Source organism: Suricata suricatta, chromosome 5 (assembly GCF_006229205.1).
Source record: "Suricata suricatta isolate VVHF042 chromosome 5, meerkat_22Aug2017_6uvM2_HiC, whole genome shotgun sequence".
In the NCBI taxonomy this organism is placed as follows: Eukaryota; Metazoa; Chordata; class Mammalia; order Carnivora; family Herpestidae; genus Suricata; species Suricata suricatta.
Window position 1 is genome coordinate 144,530,370 of NC_043704.1, and position 18,523 is coordinate 144,548,892.

An 18,523-nucleotide genomic window follows, 5' to 3' on the forward strand; every position below is an offset into this window, starting at 1 on the left:
GAATGGAGACAGGCAGATACTACTCCGCGGGGGCTGCGGCCAGCCATGCCAAAACTACCCTTGTCTTTGATTAAACGCATTCTAAATGTCCTGCCAGGACCAAACAGCCACCAATGCTGTTCAAGCAGAGGAGGCCGCTGTGTTTTCACCAGAACGACAAGGACTCACTGCCCTGTTATTCTTCAAGTTACCATCATCCCAAATTAGACACTATCCTTGCCTGAAATTTACTTTGAAATTCATCCCCCAAAATAAGACGGGTTGATGAGCAGAGAGATGGATAAAAGGACAGACGTGTGATAAAACTGACGCAGTAACACATCAGTGGTGTAGTCTATGGGTGTCCACTGTCCTTTTTTGTTTAATTCAACTTCTCTGTGTGTTTGAACATTTTCAAAATAAAATATTTTGGGCAAATTATATTTAAAAAACAATAGCAATAACAACTTAGGGGCACCTAGGTGGCTCGCTCGGTTAAGTGGCTGACCCTTTATTTTGGTCCAGATCATTGTCTCGCAGTTGGTGGGATTGAGCCCCTCATCGGGTTCTACACTGACAGTGCAGAGCCTGTTTGGGACTTTCTCTCTCTCCCTTTCTCTTTGCCTCTCCCCTACTTGTCCTCTCTCTCTCTCTCTCTCAAAATTAATAAATAAACCTAAAAAAAAAACCCCAAAAACTTTGAGCAGGGAAAGAAGATGGACAGATCTCTCAACCCTTGTGGTTTATTTAAGATGCATTTGGGGAATGCTATAAGGTGTCTGCTTCTCTCTGAATTTAGAAGAGGATAAGAATTAGGCCTGTGAGTCACAAACTTCGGATGCATAAGAATCATCTGGGAGGTTAACCAAAAATAAAGATTCTTGGAGATCTACCCCCCACCCAGATTTCTGAATTTGACTGGGTCTTGGAAATATAATTTTGTAACAAGTTCTCCAGAGGATGCTGGCAAGAAATCCGGAGACACACTGCTTTATAATGTGATAAGAATGAAAGACATTAGGTAGGAGACAGTCGATGTACCATAACTCCCTTTGTCCTGATTGCTTGGGGGTGCCCAAATCGATTAGATTAAGGCACTAATATCCCTCCCACTTAAAAAAAAAGCCCACAAAACGTGCGCATCATTTATGTTTTCTTAATAGAAGACCAACCAAAGAGTTTAGGGCTTCATGAACAAGTGCTTGTGTTAGAGAGCCCATTTGATGGGCACACCCACATGGAAAACTGTCATGTTTGTTCATGAATAAACAACACTGAAGAGTCAAATGCTGAGTCTTGCCACACTGAACTGAGAAAGCTTATTTATGGAGAAAAGATATACCAAAGAGAAAAAAGAAAGACTCATTTCAATTTTGAAGACTATTCATTTTTCTCCTTTCATATTAGTTAACATTTTTTAAAAATGAAGAATTAGGAAACATTCACAAAAAGAGGTGGATGGGAAAGTATAGTTTGATGAGATTTTAGACATTCAAAAAATAATTTGGTGCTACTTTTGTCAGCTGAGATTTTGATTTTTCAGGAGCCCCTACTCAAAAACATTTACTGTCCCTCTTGTCTATATAAGCACAGTTAGGCAATAATGTGGATACAAAGTTGGATCATAGATGAAGTCCTACAACAAGGCCACAGAAACATTCATAAAGGACCATGTCACAAAATAGTGATATGGGCCATAAAAGAGAAACAAATGTGCTGAGAATTGAGAGCAGAGAGAAATCAATCACTTGTGGCTGAAAGGATCAGCATGCTGGAGCTTCAAGCTGGAGGTTAATGAATATTTACATTTGGGGGGCACCTGGATGGCTCGGTTGGTTAAGCAACTGACTCTGGATTTCAGCTCAGGTCACGATCTCATGGTTCATGAGTTTGAGCCCCACATCAGGCTCTGTGCTGACAGTGTGAAGCTTGCTTGGGATTCTCTCTCTCTCACTAAACAAAAATTAAAAAAAAAAAAAAAGAATACTTACATGTGGACATGCAGAAACGGGACAGAGGGTATTGTAGGCAGAGAGGCAATGGGAAAGAGGGCAGAGGGATGCACACAGGCACAGAGAATGGAAGGGAGGAAGGAAAAAGATTAGTCAAGGAAGACAATCTTGGAGTCAAATTTGGAGAGTCTTAAAAATCAGGCTAACGAAGTGGGGCTTTCCTTTTATTAGTTGAATACTGAGGAACCACCAAAGGGGTTCGGGTTAACGAAGTGAAATAGCCAGAGCTCTTCCTTGGGGATCTTTTTCTGCCAGCCTTATGTACACTGGATAGGTTACAAAGAGCCACATAGGGGTTGTTGTAAAAGTTCAGCAAAGAGGAAACAGGGCTTAAACTCAGTAGTCATGGAAATAGAGGAGAGGGGCTGGCTTGAAGAGAAGCTGTGGGAGGTAAAACCAGTGAGATCTGGTTTGTCTGAAGAGGAGGGAGGAATTGAAACAGGTGCTAGGGTTTCAAGCCCTTGTAACTAAGAGACTGAAGGAAGGGTGATGACAGAGACAGAGAACCTACGAGTAATTAATTCTTGTCAAGTGTCAAAGTATAAATTTCAAAGAGTTAAAAAGATGACTCTCATACAAGCATGCTTGAAAGATTTAATTTATTAGTAATTAGAAGGGGCGCCTGGGTGGCTCAGTCAGTTAAGCGTCTGACTTCGGCTCAGGTCATATCTCATGGTTCGTGAGTTTGAGCCCCATATTGGGCTCTGTGCTGACAGCTAGCTCAGAGCCTGAGGCCTGTCTTCGGATTCTGTGTCTCCCTCTCTCTCAAAAATAAATAAAACATTAACAAATATTTTAAAATAATTTATTAGTAATTAGGACAATGTAAAAGGTTTCAGGGGAGGATATGAGACCTTGATATGTACATATATGTATATATATGTACATAGGTATATATATGTTTAAAAATATATAATTAGGGGTGCCTGGGTGGCTCAGTGGGTTGAGCACCAAACTCTTAGTTTCGGCTGAGGTCATATCCCTGGGTCGTGGGATCAAGCACAGTGTTGGGCTCCGTGCTGAGCATGAAGCCTGCTTAAGATTCTCATTCTCTCTCTCTCTCTCTCTCCCCCCCATGTTCCTCTCCCCTACCTGTGCACACATTCTCTCTCAAATTAAGAAATATGTGTGTGTATATCTACCTATCTATCTATACACACACGTATATATAAACAGTGAAAGGGAAAAAATGCTAGAAATATGTTGCTAGGTTAGATGCAAAACTGGCTATAAACATACAATAAAATTGTTGCTTTTGTGATTGACTCTCACAGAGAAAAATCATTTTCATCTCTACCAGACAAAAATCCCTGTAGCTAATCAATCTTCTTTTTTTAAAAAAACTTTTCTTTATTTTTGAGAGAGACAGCATGCAAGTGAACGACAGATAGAGAATCCCATGAGGTGCAGAGACAGAGGGAGAGAGAGTGAAGAGCCCGGAATGGGACTTGAGAGCTCAAACCCCAAAGTGGAGTTTGAACTCACCACCTGTGAGATCATGACCGGAGACGAAGTCAGATGCTTAACCAACTGAGCCGCCCAGGTGCCCTTAGCTTATCAGACTTCTGTAATGAATACCTAACTTCACAGACCCTGGGCTTCACTCAATAATAAATAGTCACATAAAATTATCTTTCCTTAGATAAACAGTGACCCTTTTTCTGGGAAGGGCCAGATAGTAGGTTTCAGGTTATGAGGGACATGCAAATCTCTGTTACAACCTCTCAATTCTGCAGTTGTAGAGTGAAAGCAGCCATAACTGATATATAACTAAATGCTATAATGCAGCCATATTTCCATAAAACTTTATGAAATCAGGCATTGGGCTGGATTTGGCTCATAGCTTGCTGGCCCTGTTCCAGTTCAGTATTACTCGAACTTGAATGATGATCATCAGTCTCCTGGAGGGCATGTCAAACCACAGACTTCGGGGCTCCACCTCCACGGTTTTTGACTTGGTAGATCTTGAGCAGAACCCAAGAAATTGTACTTCTATTAAGTTCCCAGTGCTGCTACTGCTGCTGGTCCAAGATCACACTTTGAGAACCACTACTCTAGTGTGATATATGGCATGTAAAGGATCCTCAATAATTCTTTGGTCTCAGTTCCAGGTTTTGGATCATTTGTCTTAACCAAAGGAGAATGAAAAACTCAGGTTAGAACAGAGGTTTCAATGCTGGGGGGCATCAAGTGGAGTTCCTTGAGCATTGGAAGAAAGAAGTCATTTGGGAGACACCCATAGAACGGACAGAAGCATACAAATGTTAAAGGGAAACACCCCTAGAAAGAAGAGGATTTAGGCCAGAACTCTGAAGGGAGTGGGAGAGAAGGTAGGGAGGCGGCAGAGAAATAAGAGTGTTTAGACAGGGAGAGAACACAGGAAGTGGTGTCGTAGAAGGCAAAGAAAAAAAATCTTACGTTTTCCTCGCCAACATTTCCAAACACCCGAGTGGACATGGATGCCGGATATGCAATAAAAAAGTTTGGATCAGAGATCTTCTAGGGGTAATAGCTTATCAAGCTCCTTTCCCAAGAACACTAGAATAGAGAGGATAAGCCATAAATGGTCAATCTCCACATTTCATTTATACCAGCAGAGGGCTGCAAGGCCAAAGGAATGCTAATAATGCTTTCTGGTCCAGGATTTCTCCCCTCGGCAAACAGTTAATTTCTCAGTAGTGTTTGGGGGTGGGGGGGGCGTGTGTGTGTGTGTGTGTGTGTGTGTGTGTGTGTGTGTGTATAAAAAGTTGTGGATCACTTAGCCTTCTTGCTCTCATTTATCAGTTGGGTATTTTAGTATAGGACAGTTTGATTCGTTGGGTGAGAGATGTGATGAAGACATGTGGCAGTTTCTGATTGCTGGAAGACAGAGCCTGGAGGCCAGTCTGGGATTTGGATTACAGGAAGTCCCTGTCACCACAAGGGAACCCTTAACACAAAAACGTGTCTCACAGTGTCATTAAAGATGACAGAAAATTGTCTTAGGATCAACATTGAGGATGTTGATTAAAGATTATTTTTTGTAAATGTGAAACATTAACAAAAACCTCAAAGGAAAAACCTACAAAAAGGTACACTTAGAGAAGCGTTGCTAAGTCTTTCCAACTCATTCCCACCCCACCTCCCTCTGCAGGTAACAAACTGTGATGGTTTCCGGTTATGTTTCCTGTGTTTCTTCAGTGGAAAGAGACGGATACTCTCCTGGAAGTTGATCCATATCAGTTCATGGAAATCAGCTTCGTCGTTTTTCCGAAATAACTGCGTGGTACTCCATTGTGTGGCTGTACTACAGTTTATTCATCTAATTTCCTATGTACAGCCATTTGGGTTGTTTCCAACACTTTGCAATTATAAATAAGACCACATGAATAACTGTGTACTATTTTTGTGTTGTCAACTATGAACGTTTAAGGTTAAGTTCCTAGGTATGTGATTGCTGAGTCTGAGTGTACAGTTTCATTAAATACTATGAATATCCCTTACTTAGAGATTGTATTGTTTTGCACTTCCAGGAGTGGTGCATGAATACACATATTTCTGCATCGTCTCTCCAGCAAAGCATGGTCAAGCTTTTGAATTTTTTTTTTCCAAATAGGGAGGAGTAATATTTCAGTGTAGTTTTGATTTCCATTTCTTCCTAAGGAAAGTTAAACAGATTTACATGTGTTCAAGGACTATTTTTATATTCTTTGACTTGTCTGTTCATGCCTTTTGCCTATTTATTTATACTCTAGGGGGATTTTCATTCTCTCACATCTATTTTAAGAGCTCTTTATATAGGAGTGCCTGGGTGGCACAGTTTGTTGAGCATCTGGCTTCGGCTCAGGTCATGATCTCACAGTTTGTGACTTCGAGCCCCACATTGGGCTCTGTGCTGACAGCTCAGAGCCTGGAACCTGCTTCAGATTCTGTGTCTCCTCTCTCTCTGCCCCTCCCCCGCTTTCACTCTCTCTTTCCCTCTCTCTCAAAAATAAATAAACATTAAAAAAGAATTTTTTAATAGAGTTCTACATGTATCAGGGGTATTAGCCCTTTATCCATGATAAATTACAAATATTTTCTCTCTACATTTTATTTGCCTTTTGGCTTTGCTTATGGTGCTTTTTGTCCTTATGTTTTCTTCAATCATTTTTATGTACTTGAATTTAAAATTTTTATTACATGTGGATTAAGTTAAAGTTAGAAAGCCTTTTCCCACTCAAATACAAAATAATTTTATATTTTCTTTTAGTACGTATACGATTTCATATTTTATACTTAGGTCTGATATGTAATTTGGAGTTTATTCTTGTAATTGATGTCAGGTATAGATCGAATTTCATCTTTACAAATAGCTAGCAGTTGATCTAATGCCATATATATGGCTTTTTTTTTGGTAGAAACAAGCATACAAAGTAGTCAGCTTTTCAGAAATGGTCTAATTACACTAATACATTAAGGGTAGTATCTAAAAATGCTTGCTTGAATACTTTATGCATGGGACGAGTATTTTAAGAAGCTTATGTAAATTAAATTTCCTCCCCTTGTGGCTATAAAAACTTAAATTCGTGTTAACACTTCACAGTGTATGAAGCGCCTCCACCGCCTCCATCTTGTTTACCCTCACTTGTAAGTCTACACCTGGGCGCGTTGTCCTCACCACGACCCAGATGATGAAACGCAGGCTACAGGACAACAAAGGGCTCTTCCACAGTCATGTGGTTAGTAAATGGCATAGCCTGGCTCTTCTGGCTCCTTCTGCCCTATTCCAGTGTCTTGGCACTGCGGGCCTCGCACATTTAGATTCCCATACAGCTGGTGGCCAAGGTGCTCAGACATCTTGCAAGGCAGGGCTGAAGGAAGTTTTTCCCTGCAGGTTAACGGTGTGCTCCAAATATCAAGCATTAGGAGAGCAACAAAAGATACGGTCGCCATCTAAATAGTACTTAAGTCTGAGCGAAACTTGGAGAGCGGAGTGCACGCACACAGAACACTGCAAGACTAACTCTGCTCACTATGGCAAAGTTGCAGTGTTACAGACAGGAAATGTTTTAACAAAAAATGCTTGGAAGAGTCACATTCTACGGTACATCAACCAAAATTTTTGAATCAAAGCCTTGTTTTAAATTCTAAGTCAAGGGGCACCTGGGTGGCTCAGTCAGTTAAGCGTCTGATTTCGGCTCAGGTTGTGACCTCATGTTCGTGGGTTCAAGCCCCGCATCAGGCTCTGTGCTGACAGCTCAGAGCCTGGAGCCTGCTTTGGAGTCTGTGTCTCCCTCTCTCTCTCTGCCCCTCCCCTGATCACACTGTCTCTCTCTGTCTCTCTCTCAAAAATAAATGTTAAAATGTTAAAAAAACATAAAAATGAACATTAAGATAAAAATAAAATAAAATAAAATAAATTCTAAGTCAATGTGGGGCCAGAATCCAAAGAGTAATGTAGCTGTTGGATTATAACAGCAGCTCCTGGGGTGAGCAGAGGTCTTGAGACCTTTGCAAGGGCTCTGAGAGGTCAAAACTATTCTCACAAGACTACAGAAAGGTCATCTGCCTTTCTCACTGTGTGAACACTTGTTTGTCCTGCTCGTGGAGTAGAACTACTGGCGTTCCAGTACGAACGAGGCAGTAGCACAGAGCTGAACTCGTGGTCATTATATTCTTCACCACTACGGGTACAAAAAAACCAAACACCAATTTTGCTTAAGAATTCCCTTGATGAAAATGTGAAAATTATTATTTTATTAAATTGTAACCATTTAGTACCAGTCCTAAGTGTACTCTGTATGAGGAAATGGGAAGGGCACACGCCTTACCTCTGCTCTACTCTGAAGTATGGTGGTGTCTCAGGAAAAGACTTTGTGTTACTGAATAGTTATATGCTGAACTAGTCACTATATTTATATACTTGACAGAACTACTTAAGAGGCCAACTGGTTTTTCAGACTTCAGTATTTGGCAGGTATTTTCCCAAAAATGAAGAAGTGAGCCTGTCAGTGCAAGGAATACAACTGATAGTATTCGTTGCCTTGGTAACATTTGAATGTTCCAGAAAAAATGAAAATATTGAAAAACTTATATCTGTCACTGAGCCTGAGAGTTTCCCATCATTTAAACTTTTCTGAGAACAGTAATAGTATTAAAAATGTGATTTGTTTGATATTTTATAAGATATGTCAATACCTGGAAGACCTCTGTAACTGTGAACTGGTGATTTCTAAAAGACCAATGAACAATGTTATAAAATCACATGGGGGAAAATCCATTCAGAATGCAAGATAGATCAATGCATTCCACAGTGCAATTAACCTTAAAAAAACTTAAGACTTGTTGAGTTTTAGAAACAAAAGAAAATCCACAATTATCTGGAAGAGCTATTAAAATACTCCTATCTCTTCCACTTATATATCTGTGAGGCTGCATTTTCTTCATAGACTTCAACCAAAAAAACATCACATCAGATGTAATACAGTAGGTATTAGAATCTAGCTGTCTTGTGGTAAGCTAGACATGAAAGAAATTTGTAAAAATGTAAAACAATGACACTTTTCAGTGCATTATTTTGTTTTGTCAGTTATTTTCTATAAAAAAGTTATTTAATATGTAATAGATTTAGTATTATTATTTATAAGTATTTAAAATTTTTTCAGCTTTTATTTATCATAGGGTAAATATAGACAAGTATGACTAATATTATTTTTAATATGACCCACGTTATTGATAATTCTCTGGGGTCTCCTTAATAAGTACAAGTCTAAAGAGTCTTGTAATAAAAAATTATGAGAATTGTGGTATTAGAATTTTGGAAAAAAATCTTTTTTTAACTAAACAAATTTTTTTAGTGTTTATTTTTTGAGAGAGAGACAGAGGCAGCACGAGCAGAGGAGGGGCAGAGAGGGAGACAGAATCTGAAGCCGGTTCCAGGCTTCAAGCTGTCAGCACAGAGCTCAATACAGAGCTCAAACCCACGAACTGGGAGATCGTGATCTGAGCCAAAGTCGTATGCTTAACCGACCAAACCAACTAGGCGCCCGTAGAAAAAAAATCTTAACCCAAGAGAAGACAGAATTAGAAGACTAATTCTACACAGAGTTTGGTGACAGAGTGGGATCAAGGTACTGCTCTGCCCCAAATGCACACGTGTGTACATATGTGTGTGCATATTTCCCGCTCTCCCTCTCTCGAGTCATATTTTCAGAAAATGGATAGCAACAATTTTTGTTTCTCAAAGTGTGATTTTTTCCATCTATATTCTAGTTATCTGATTGAGAAATATCTTGAAAAATATTCTTGAGTTCCATGTACTTCTTCATATTATGTCATGTATTTTTTATTGTATTCCATTACATGTTTCCCTAAAATTCCCTAAAATAATTATGACCGCAGGATAAGCCTATACATTCAGCAAGAATTCCCTGCTATCACTGACTATAATCCTATTTCAGCATAGAGAACAACTATGTGGTAAGGACAGTAAGAAGGTGTTACATGAAGGAGCTCCCATATTCCGGCATTTTGCAAACTGAAAGAGTAATTTTTCTTAAAAATGAAGCCCAAATAAGAAAACTGTAATGGATATTACCATTTGGGTTATTGTTAAGTTCCACAAAAAGCCTTGTAAATTGATGTCTCATACTTCTGAGGAACAAAACTGACAAGTATCACACCAATCTTTAACAAAGTCTTTACAAAGAATACAAAAAGAGAATACTTTCCAACTTGATTTATGAGGTCAACATAATCTTGATATCGAACACTGACAAAAACATGATGGGAAATGAAAAGTACAGGCCAATCTTTCTCAGGTGCAGAATGCAAAATCCTAATAAAATATCAGCAAACCAAATACAGCAATATAATAAAACTAATACATCAGGATCAAGTTAGATTTATTTCAGGAATACAAAGTTGGCTTAATATTTTTAAAAGGTAATGTAAATGATACCATTAACAGAAAAAAAAAGAAAATGATTCTCAATAAAGAAAAAAGCATTTTATAAAATTTAACACTCACTCATGATAAAACTCATGATATAAAGTAACTAGGAAAGAAGAGAACTTTCTTCCTTTGATAGTGTCTACAAAAAGCATGCAGTAAATATACTCAATAGTGGAATATGAAAAGCTTTCACTCTGAGATGGGGAACAAGATAAAGATGCTTCCTCTCATTGGTTCGATAGGGTTCTACACTGGTGCACAGGCATCATAAAGCAAGACAACATTAAAAAGGATTAAGACTCATAATTTACAAATGACATAATTCTATGTAGAAAAATACATAATAAATTACACATGAACCATTACATTGATGAAGGAATTTGAATAAGGTTTCTGGATAATATGAAAAGGATGTAGTTCCATACACCAGCAACAAATAAAATGAAATTTTAAAAAGATGCCATGTACAATAGTATCAAAAAAGTTCAATGGAAAAACTAAACTACCAACAGGAGGTACAAGATGATACATTGTAAAATATAAATATTGCTACGAGATATTGAAGAAAACCTTTATAAGTGGAAGGATACTTCTGTGTATAGTCTGGAAGACGTTTTAAAGATGACATTTATCCCCAATTTATCCCCCAAATTCAAGGCAATCTCAATCAAAATGCAGGATGTGTATGTGGTGGTGTGTGGGTGGGTATGGCAACGGGCAGTAAACGGAAATGCAGCGTGTCAAGAATAGCAAAAACGATCTTACGGGGAAACGATACTGGAGGGCTTAGGTTACCACATAAAGGACAGAAATTGAGACTGTAGTGCCGGTAGAGTCTAGGCCAACTGGCAAATAGAAGAGAAGAGAATGCCCAGAACAGACGTACCTGTAGATGGACAAATTATGACCACAGGGAACTACAGTGAAGTGAAGAGGGATGAGTCTCCCAACAATGGTACTGAATTAATTGAGTACCCACAGTTAAAAAAAAACAACCCCAAAACACCTTGTCCCCTACTTCATACCATGCACAGAAATCAATCCTAGGATTGTAGAAAAGTAAAACAATAAATCTTTTACAAAAAAATTATAGAATACCATCTCCTTGAGAACAGGCAAGGATTTCTTTACAGCAGATCATAAAAGCAAGAGCCATGAAGAAAAGCAGACAAATGAAACATTAAAATCAATAACTCCTACTCATCAAAAGATACCAGAGAGAAGATACAGAGAGAAAAGGCAAACCACAAAATGAGAGAAGATATTTACAATACATATCTGACAAGAACAAGCATCCTATTAGGTAAAGAAGTCAGTAAGAAAATGTCAGATGGGTTCCCCCTCATTTTTCCCCCTTCTCCCTCCCCCCCTAAAAAGAAAAAGGACAAGATTCTTAAGATTCTTAAAGCGGTACTTTACAAAAGAAGGTATCTATATGGCCAATAAACATAAAACATGCATAAGTTATCAAGGAAATACAATGAAAACCACCACAAGATCCTACTGTATACGTGCCAGCATGTCTAAAATGAACAAGAGACCACTCGTGTTCTTTCTGTTTTAGTGGATTTGCCTATTCTGGACATTTCCTGCAAATGGAATCCTATATCGTGACTTTTAGTGACTGGCTTCTTTCCCTTAATAGTATGTTTTCAAGGTTTACCCTTATTGTATCATGTATCAATACTTCATTCCTTTTTGTAGCTTTTTATAGCTGAAAAATATTCCATTGTAGGATATGCCAAATTTTTTCTATCCATTTGTCTGTTGGTAGATGTTTGGGTTGTTTGCACCGTGCTGCTATTATGAGCAATGATGCTGTAACAATTTGCATACAAGTATCTGTGATGCCACATGGTCTCCGGGGCACTGCTGGGTCATATGGTAACTACGTTCAATCTTAGGAGGAGCAGCTACATTGTTTCCCGAGGTGGCTGCCAATTTACATTTTACATTCCCACCAGCAATGTATGGAGGTTCTAATTTCACCACATCTTCGTCAACACTCCTGTTTTGTTTTGGCTGTGAAGTGGTACCTCATTGTGGTTTTGATCTGCATTTCCTCACCTGTTAATGAGAAGAAGCATCTTTTCTTGTGCTTGTCATTTGTGTATCTTTTTTGGAGAAATGTCTTTTCAACTCCTTTGGCTATTTTAACATTAGGTTACTGGTCTTACTATTGAGTTGTAGGAATTCTTTATGTAATCTGAATACTAGACTCTTTAGACATATAATCTGTAAATATTTTCTCCCAGGAATGGATTTTTAAAAAAGTTTTAGTTTTAAGTAATCTCTACACCCAGTATGGGGGGCTTAAACTCACAACCCAGATATCAAGGCATGCTCTACCGACTGAGTCAGGCAGGCAACCCAGGGATGGAAATTTTTATAGCCACTTTGGAAAAACTGTTTGACATTATCTACTAAAGCTGAATATACACAGAGCTTATGGACCCAGCAATCCAAATCTATGCATATACTCAGTAGAAATGAGAACTTATTTTCCACAAGACACATTTGAGAGTGTTCATAACAGCACAATTCATAATAGCAATAGAAAATCTGAAAGCCACCGAAACACCCTGTAGGTAGGCTTGATGACAGTCCTACCTCGATGTCCATAGACTAATGCTTGGGACCTGTGAATGCTACCTTATTAGGCAAAGGGACTTTGCAGACGTGATTAGGATTTTGAGAGGGGGGAATCAGACTTCCAGTTTCCAAGCTATCAAGTAAGGAGTTTGGAACTGAAAATTCAACAGCTCTTTTTAGATTTGTCAGAGAAGTGATGTCCCAGGGCCAACCCCTGGCCCCTAAATTGGAGAGACTGGTGAGTGGACACAGAACAACTTGCTTAATTAGAAACTCCCAAGCAGAAACCTCCTAGGGAGACAGTACTGGGGTAGGAAAGCCTGAACTCTATAGTTGACAAGTTGCTGGTGGCTCAATCCTGTAAGCCACAAGTCCCTAATCATAGGAGGATCCCCCACTTCTGTGAGGAGCTCTATTAGGATGTCGAAGGGAAAAAAATCAGAGAAAATCCCTGGGTGTTCCCCATCCAGCCATCCGGTCCCACCGAAGGAGCAGGAGTTTGTGGGTGGAGATGGGGACTGAGAAGCACTTACGAAGTTAACAGCCCAGGGGCACAGGCCCAGTGAGACCTAATCATAGGATACTGAATGCGTCCCCTCTCCCCAACACCTTACCGCCACATCACTAAAGGTGTATTCACTGGAGTTCTTTTTACCCAGGACATCATGTCCGGCTATCAACAGAAAATTATAAGGCATAGTAAAAGGTAAAAAGTAGTTTGGAGAGACAGGGCACAGCATCAGAAACAGATTGAAAACAACTATGATTAACACACTAAGGGCATTAACAGAAGAAGTAGGCAACATGTATAAGCAGAAAGATGGAAATTCTAAGAACCAAAAAGAAATGCTAGAGATTAAAAAAAAACTAACAGAAATGAAGAATGCTTTCCATGGGCTAATTAGGACATGACTATGACTGAGGAAAGATACCTCTGAGTGACAGTATATGTTAACAGAAACTTCCGAAACTAAAAAGCTATTAGATGAACGACCAGAGATGTGAGAGTGTGTGTGGGGGTGAGGGGGTAGGAACAGAATATCCTGTAAGGCTGCAAAGATGTAACATACACACAATACAGAAAGAAACAAAGTAAATCTTTGAAGCAATAATGATTGAGAATTTCCCCCAAATTAAGGTCAACACACTGAACCACAGATCCAGAAAGTTTATGGAACACTAAGAAGGATAAATCCCACAACACTACACCTAGGCAGAACATACCAAGTTGCATGAAATCAAAGATAAAAAAAAAATCTTGAAAGAATCAAAAGGAAAAAAAATATCTCTGGAGAAGCATAGAGAAGAATTCTATCTGATTTCTCTTCAGAAACCAGGCTAGCAAGGAGGGTGAAGTGTTGAGGAAGCTTACATTGGATTGCTCAGGCCGGCCCCAGTTAATCACACGGATGCTGGTGGCAGGGAGGAAGCAGGTTCAGGGCGAGAAGCGACGGGACTGAGGCACAGAGTTCAAGATGCTACGCCTTGAAGATGAAGGGACCAGGAACCCAAGGAATGCAAGCAGCCTCTAGAAGCTGGAAAGGAAGGAAACAGATGCTCCGTGGAGCCTCCAAAAGAAACCAGCCCCGCTGACCCCTTAAATTGAGCCCATTAAGACTGATTTTGGACTCTGACCCCCAGAATGATAAAATACTAAATTTGCAGTGCTTGAAGCCACTAAATTTTGGTAACTTGTTACAGCAGCAATAGGAAACTGATATACCTCCATCAATAGCAAATTATAGTGTATTTGCACGATAGAATGTTATGGTGCAATGAAAATGGATAATTACGGCTACATGTATTTGTTGATGTGTCACAGAAATAAAATACTGAAGGAAGCCTTACACAAAAGGAATATCAACTCTAGGATTCCATTTACATAAAGAGTATAAACAAAGCTTATCTACAGCTGTGGAAGCTGGGAGAGTGGTCACTTGCCAGTAGGGGTGCTGATGAGGGGCACACAGGAAGCACAGCTGATCCGAGGTATTTCAAACCATATAACCTGAATTTGCACACTGTACTGAGCACTTCAATAAAAAGTGATTAAAAACAAACAACAAAAATTAAGTAGTTTATAAACAAATTTCCTTGCAAAAAAATAGGGACAAAAATTGGTTTAACGTTTAAACATGGTAAACATGAGGTTTTAGATTAAACTGAATACATTACAAAGTGAACAATTTTACAGTTATTTCAGCTAATGACTGTGAATTCCGAGGATGTTCTAGTACATCTCCAATGTCACACAGAGAAAAATGAGTTGGTCTTGACAAGCAGACACAGCAGACATGATGCCCAGGCGGCCGTTTTCCTTCTGTCATTAGCTTCACTTACTTCAAGTACTCGTTTAGAAAAATTGGTCTTTATAACACCATGACCGCAGAACCCTTTCCAGACTCAAGATTCTATCAATGGCATTTTTCATCTCCTATTTCCTCAAACAAAATGTTTTTACAAATTAGTTTTTCCGTGCCCGTGAATAGTCTAAGTTTTTCCTACCTTGAAACAAATCATTACCCTCTCATGTAATTACAACATTTATATTCAACTATTAGGAACCAAATGCTATTTAAAAGTAAAGATTTTAAAGTCCTAATGAAAGGCTTATGTTAGATAGAAGGGATATTGTCCTCAAACATTTTTGCTGAAAAAAAAAATTGGGGGGATATATATTTTAAAGTAATAACAAGGGCCAATTTAAGGGCGTAGCCATTTCCCCCAGTTATCTGTAATGATTCAGTAAGTTAAATGTGCATGGGTTCCTTAGTTGAACTCTAGCAAGAAGTCACCTTGTTCTTATGAAGGTTCTAAAACAAGCATTTGAAAACAGTATTGAAGATTCAGGGGGAGCGACTAACAACAGGCGGTCCCGCCTGTAAGAGATGGGCTGTGTCAGTGCATTCGCCAGGCTTCTAAAACAGCTTCTGCCCAAAAAATAATGCAAAAGGCTATATTTTTATCTACCAGAGATGCTGACATAAGATTCTGTAGTTCAAGACATGCTTGTGGGGGAAGATGTGTGGATCAAGGTAAACTCCCAACTTAAGGAAACTTATAAGATAGTGAATCTTACATAGTTGCTTGTCTCCTACAAAGATCAGAATGCTTAATAATCCTATTAAGTTAAATACTTTAAAATACTAATGAATCTTATTCATGGTCTGATAAATACAAATTATATATAAGAGAATGCAACAAGTTATTGGAACTTGAATGCAGAGAATAAATACTTTATTAACTGATTACAGTTGAAAGTCACAAACAAAAAAGGGGTTGATTAAGGCAGAGCCATTATATATATCTATATCTATGTATCAAAACAGATATAGATAGACAAATCCAAAGATGGTTACCTCTTTACATTTTAATAACCTCTGCATTTTTCTTTTATGCATTTAGGCAGTGTGCTTTCCTTCTTCTCAAATAAAGAATGAATCTTGGCCAATATTTCAAAATCCTACTTTGATGACAACTTACAGGATCATGGATCGAGACAACGACTAGTGTATCAAATGCTATCTGATCGTTTCCTCAGCATATTCCACGTGTGGTGGTGTATTTACGTTGGTGTGGAAAATCTAACAATTGATCATTTTCTCTTTTCCATCAAAACTAACACATATCTTTTCAAAAGATTTTAATAGTCTTAACTAAATAAGTTTGGACTTCCAAGTCAGTCAAATGCCCAAAGCATATTATTTTCTGCCTTTTCCTAAACCCTCCTATGTTTTAAATAGCCTTTAGAGTATGATCATATGGCTGTAGTTCAGATCTATAAATTTTGAGTTTTTCAAAATCCAAAATTATTTCCTAATGCAAAGTGGCAATGCAAACAGCAATCCTACATAGTGTAGAATAATTCTTCTGTGTAGCTTCCTTTTATAAAAACGGGCAACCACAAAAAAAAAAAAGAATGAAAAAAAAAATTTAGTCCATCTGAAAAAACAATCCAGTTCCCTAATTCCACTTTTGAAGGAGAAGGCAAAGGCAAGTTTACATTATCCCAGAAAACTGAAGAAATGGCTTTATTTGGTATCTTCAAGAAGCTTCTCCTTCTGTAGGAGACGTAGGTGCTGCAGGGGAAACTGTAACTGGTTTGCGGGCAATTCTATCTAGTTCCGCGTGAACATCCGACAGGACAGGTTTCTGGCCTACATTGAGGACAAGAAACAAGATTTAGATAGATGTCAAAGTATATCTCTTCATTTAAAATCTGCCAACGGTTTCATTAACTTTATCCAACATACTAAGTTATATAAACATCCTTAATTGAAAAATAAGTCTGCTCAAAAAAAATCACCTCATTTTATTTATTAAGAAAAACTTTTTTTTTTTTTAAAGTTTACTTACTTATTTAGAGAGAGAGAGAGGGAGAGGCAGAGAGAGGATCCCAAGCAGGTAGGTGGGTTTGAGGCCTGCATCAGGCTCTGTGCTGATGGTGTAGGGCCTGCTTGGGATTCTCATTCTCTCATTCTCTCTCTCTCTCTCTCTTTCTCTCTCACTCTCTACCCGTCCCCTGCTCAAGGTCTCTCACGGTGTCTGTGTGGCTCTCTCTCAAAATAAATAAATAAACTAAAAAAAAAATTTTCAGCTGCTTAACTGATGAAGCTACCTAGGCACCCCTAAATACCTTCATTTTACATTTTCGGGTCTGGTACCAAATGCAAGTAAAACTAGTACCTATCATTTAATCTCGTAAAAACTTGTTTTTAAAAAGGCACAGGACAATAAGAATAGTAAAATAGAAAACAGCAACAAAATTTTGGAATATAGAGAGAAGATGAATGAGTGGTAACCAAAATAACAGTCTTGAGAAAGCTTAATCTTTTACACTGGCAGTGGGAAAAGCCAAGAAGTAATTTAGTTTACAGTTTACAGAAACCTGTAAAAGTTCCAAAAATGGTAGCTGTACAATAGTATTTGTGGAAAGGGTCTCAAGAAGATGAGATTAAAAAGTAGAATAGGTTAAAAAGTTTGTTTTTTTAAAATGCTTATTTCTTTAGAGAGATTAGGAAGGAGCACATGTGCAGGGGAGAGGCAGGGGGCGAGGGACAGAGAATCCCAAGCAGGCCCTGTGCCATCGGCCTGGCGCCTGATGTGGGGGCTCCATCTTGCGAATCACCAGATCATGATCTGAGTTGAAATCAAGAGTCAGTTGCTTAACTGACTAAGCCACCCAGGCACCCCTAAAACGTGTTTAAAGAGCAGCTGCACAAGCAACAAAAGAAAAATAAACAACTTCATCAAAATTAAAAACTTCTGTGCTTCAGAGAAAACCACACCACTGAGACTCAGTGAAAGGACAACCAGCACGATGGGAGAAAACTTTTGCAAATCCTGTACCTGGTAAGGGTCTAGTCAACAGCATATAAAAACAATACTTAAAACTCAACTTTAAAAAGACAAATAACCCAAGTTAAAAATGGGCAAAGGATTTGAATAGCCATTTCTCCAAAGAAGATCTCCGAATGGTCAATAAACACAAGAAAAGTTTCTCAACATCATTAGCCATTAAGGGTATGCGAATCAAAACCACAATGAGCTTATGACTTCACAGCCACTAGGACGGCTCTAATCAGAAAGATGGATAGTAACAAACGTTGTAGAGGACACAGAGGAATGAGGACCCTCATTCCCCACTGCTGGAAACATAAAATGGTGCAGCATTTTGCAAAAACATTTTCTCAGTTCTTCAAAAACTTAAACGTAGAGTGACCCAGAGTGACCCTATGACAACAGTTCCACTTCTGGGTACAGACCCAAAGAGATGAAAACATGTCATTTGCCAAACATGTGTCAAAAACCCATGTTCATAGTGGTACTATTTATAATGGCCAAGAATGGAAACAATCTAACATCCATCAACTGATGAGTAGACACATAAAATGTGTCTGCACAATGGAATTTTATTCAGTAATAAAAAGAAACGCAATAATGGTATCTGCTACAATATGGATGGACTTTGAAAACATTATTGAAAGCATTAGACAAGGCACATACTGTATGATTCCATTTTTAT

The 18,523-nt window shown here is 38.6% G+C and overlaps 1 protein-coding gene across 1 annotated transcript in view; it reads right to left on the reverse strand.

Annotated features, from left to right (window-relative positions):
* Positions 1-9,637: 9,637 nt before the first annotated feature.
* The window catches only part of DYNC1LI1 (dynein cytoplasmic 1 light intermediate chain 1), a 45,362-nt gene continuing 36,476 nt past the window's right edge, over positions 9,638-18,523 (reverse strand). The window contains exon 13 of the mRNA XM_029940390.1: positions 9,638-16,655. Within this exon, the coding sequence (XP_029796250.1) occupies positions 16,543-16,655 (113 nt within the window). The 3' untranslated portion in view covers positions 9,638-16,542. The remainder of the gene's footprint in view (positions 16,656-18,523) is intronic.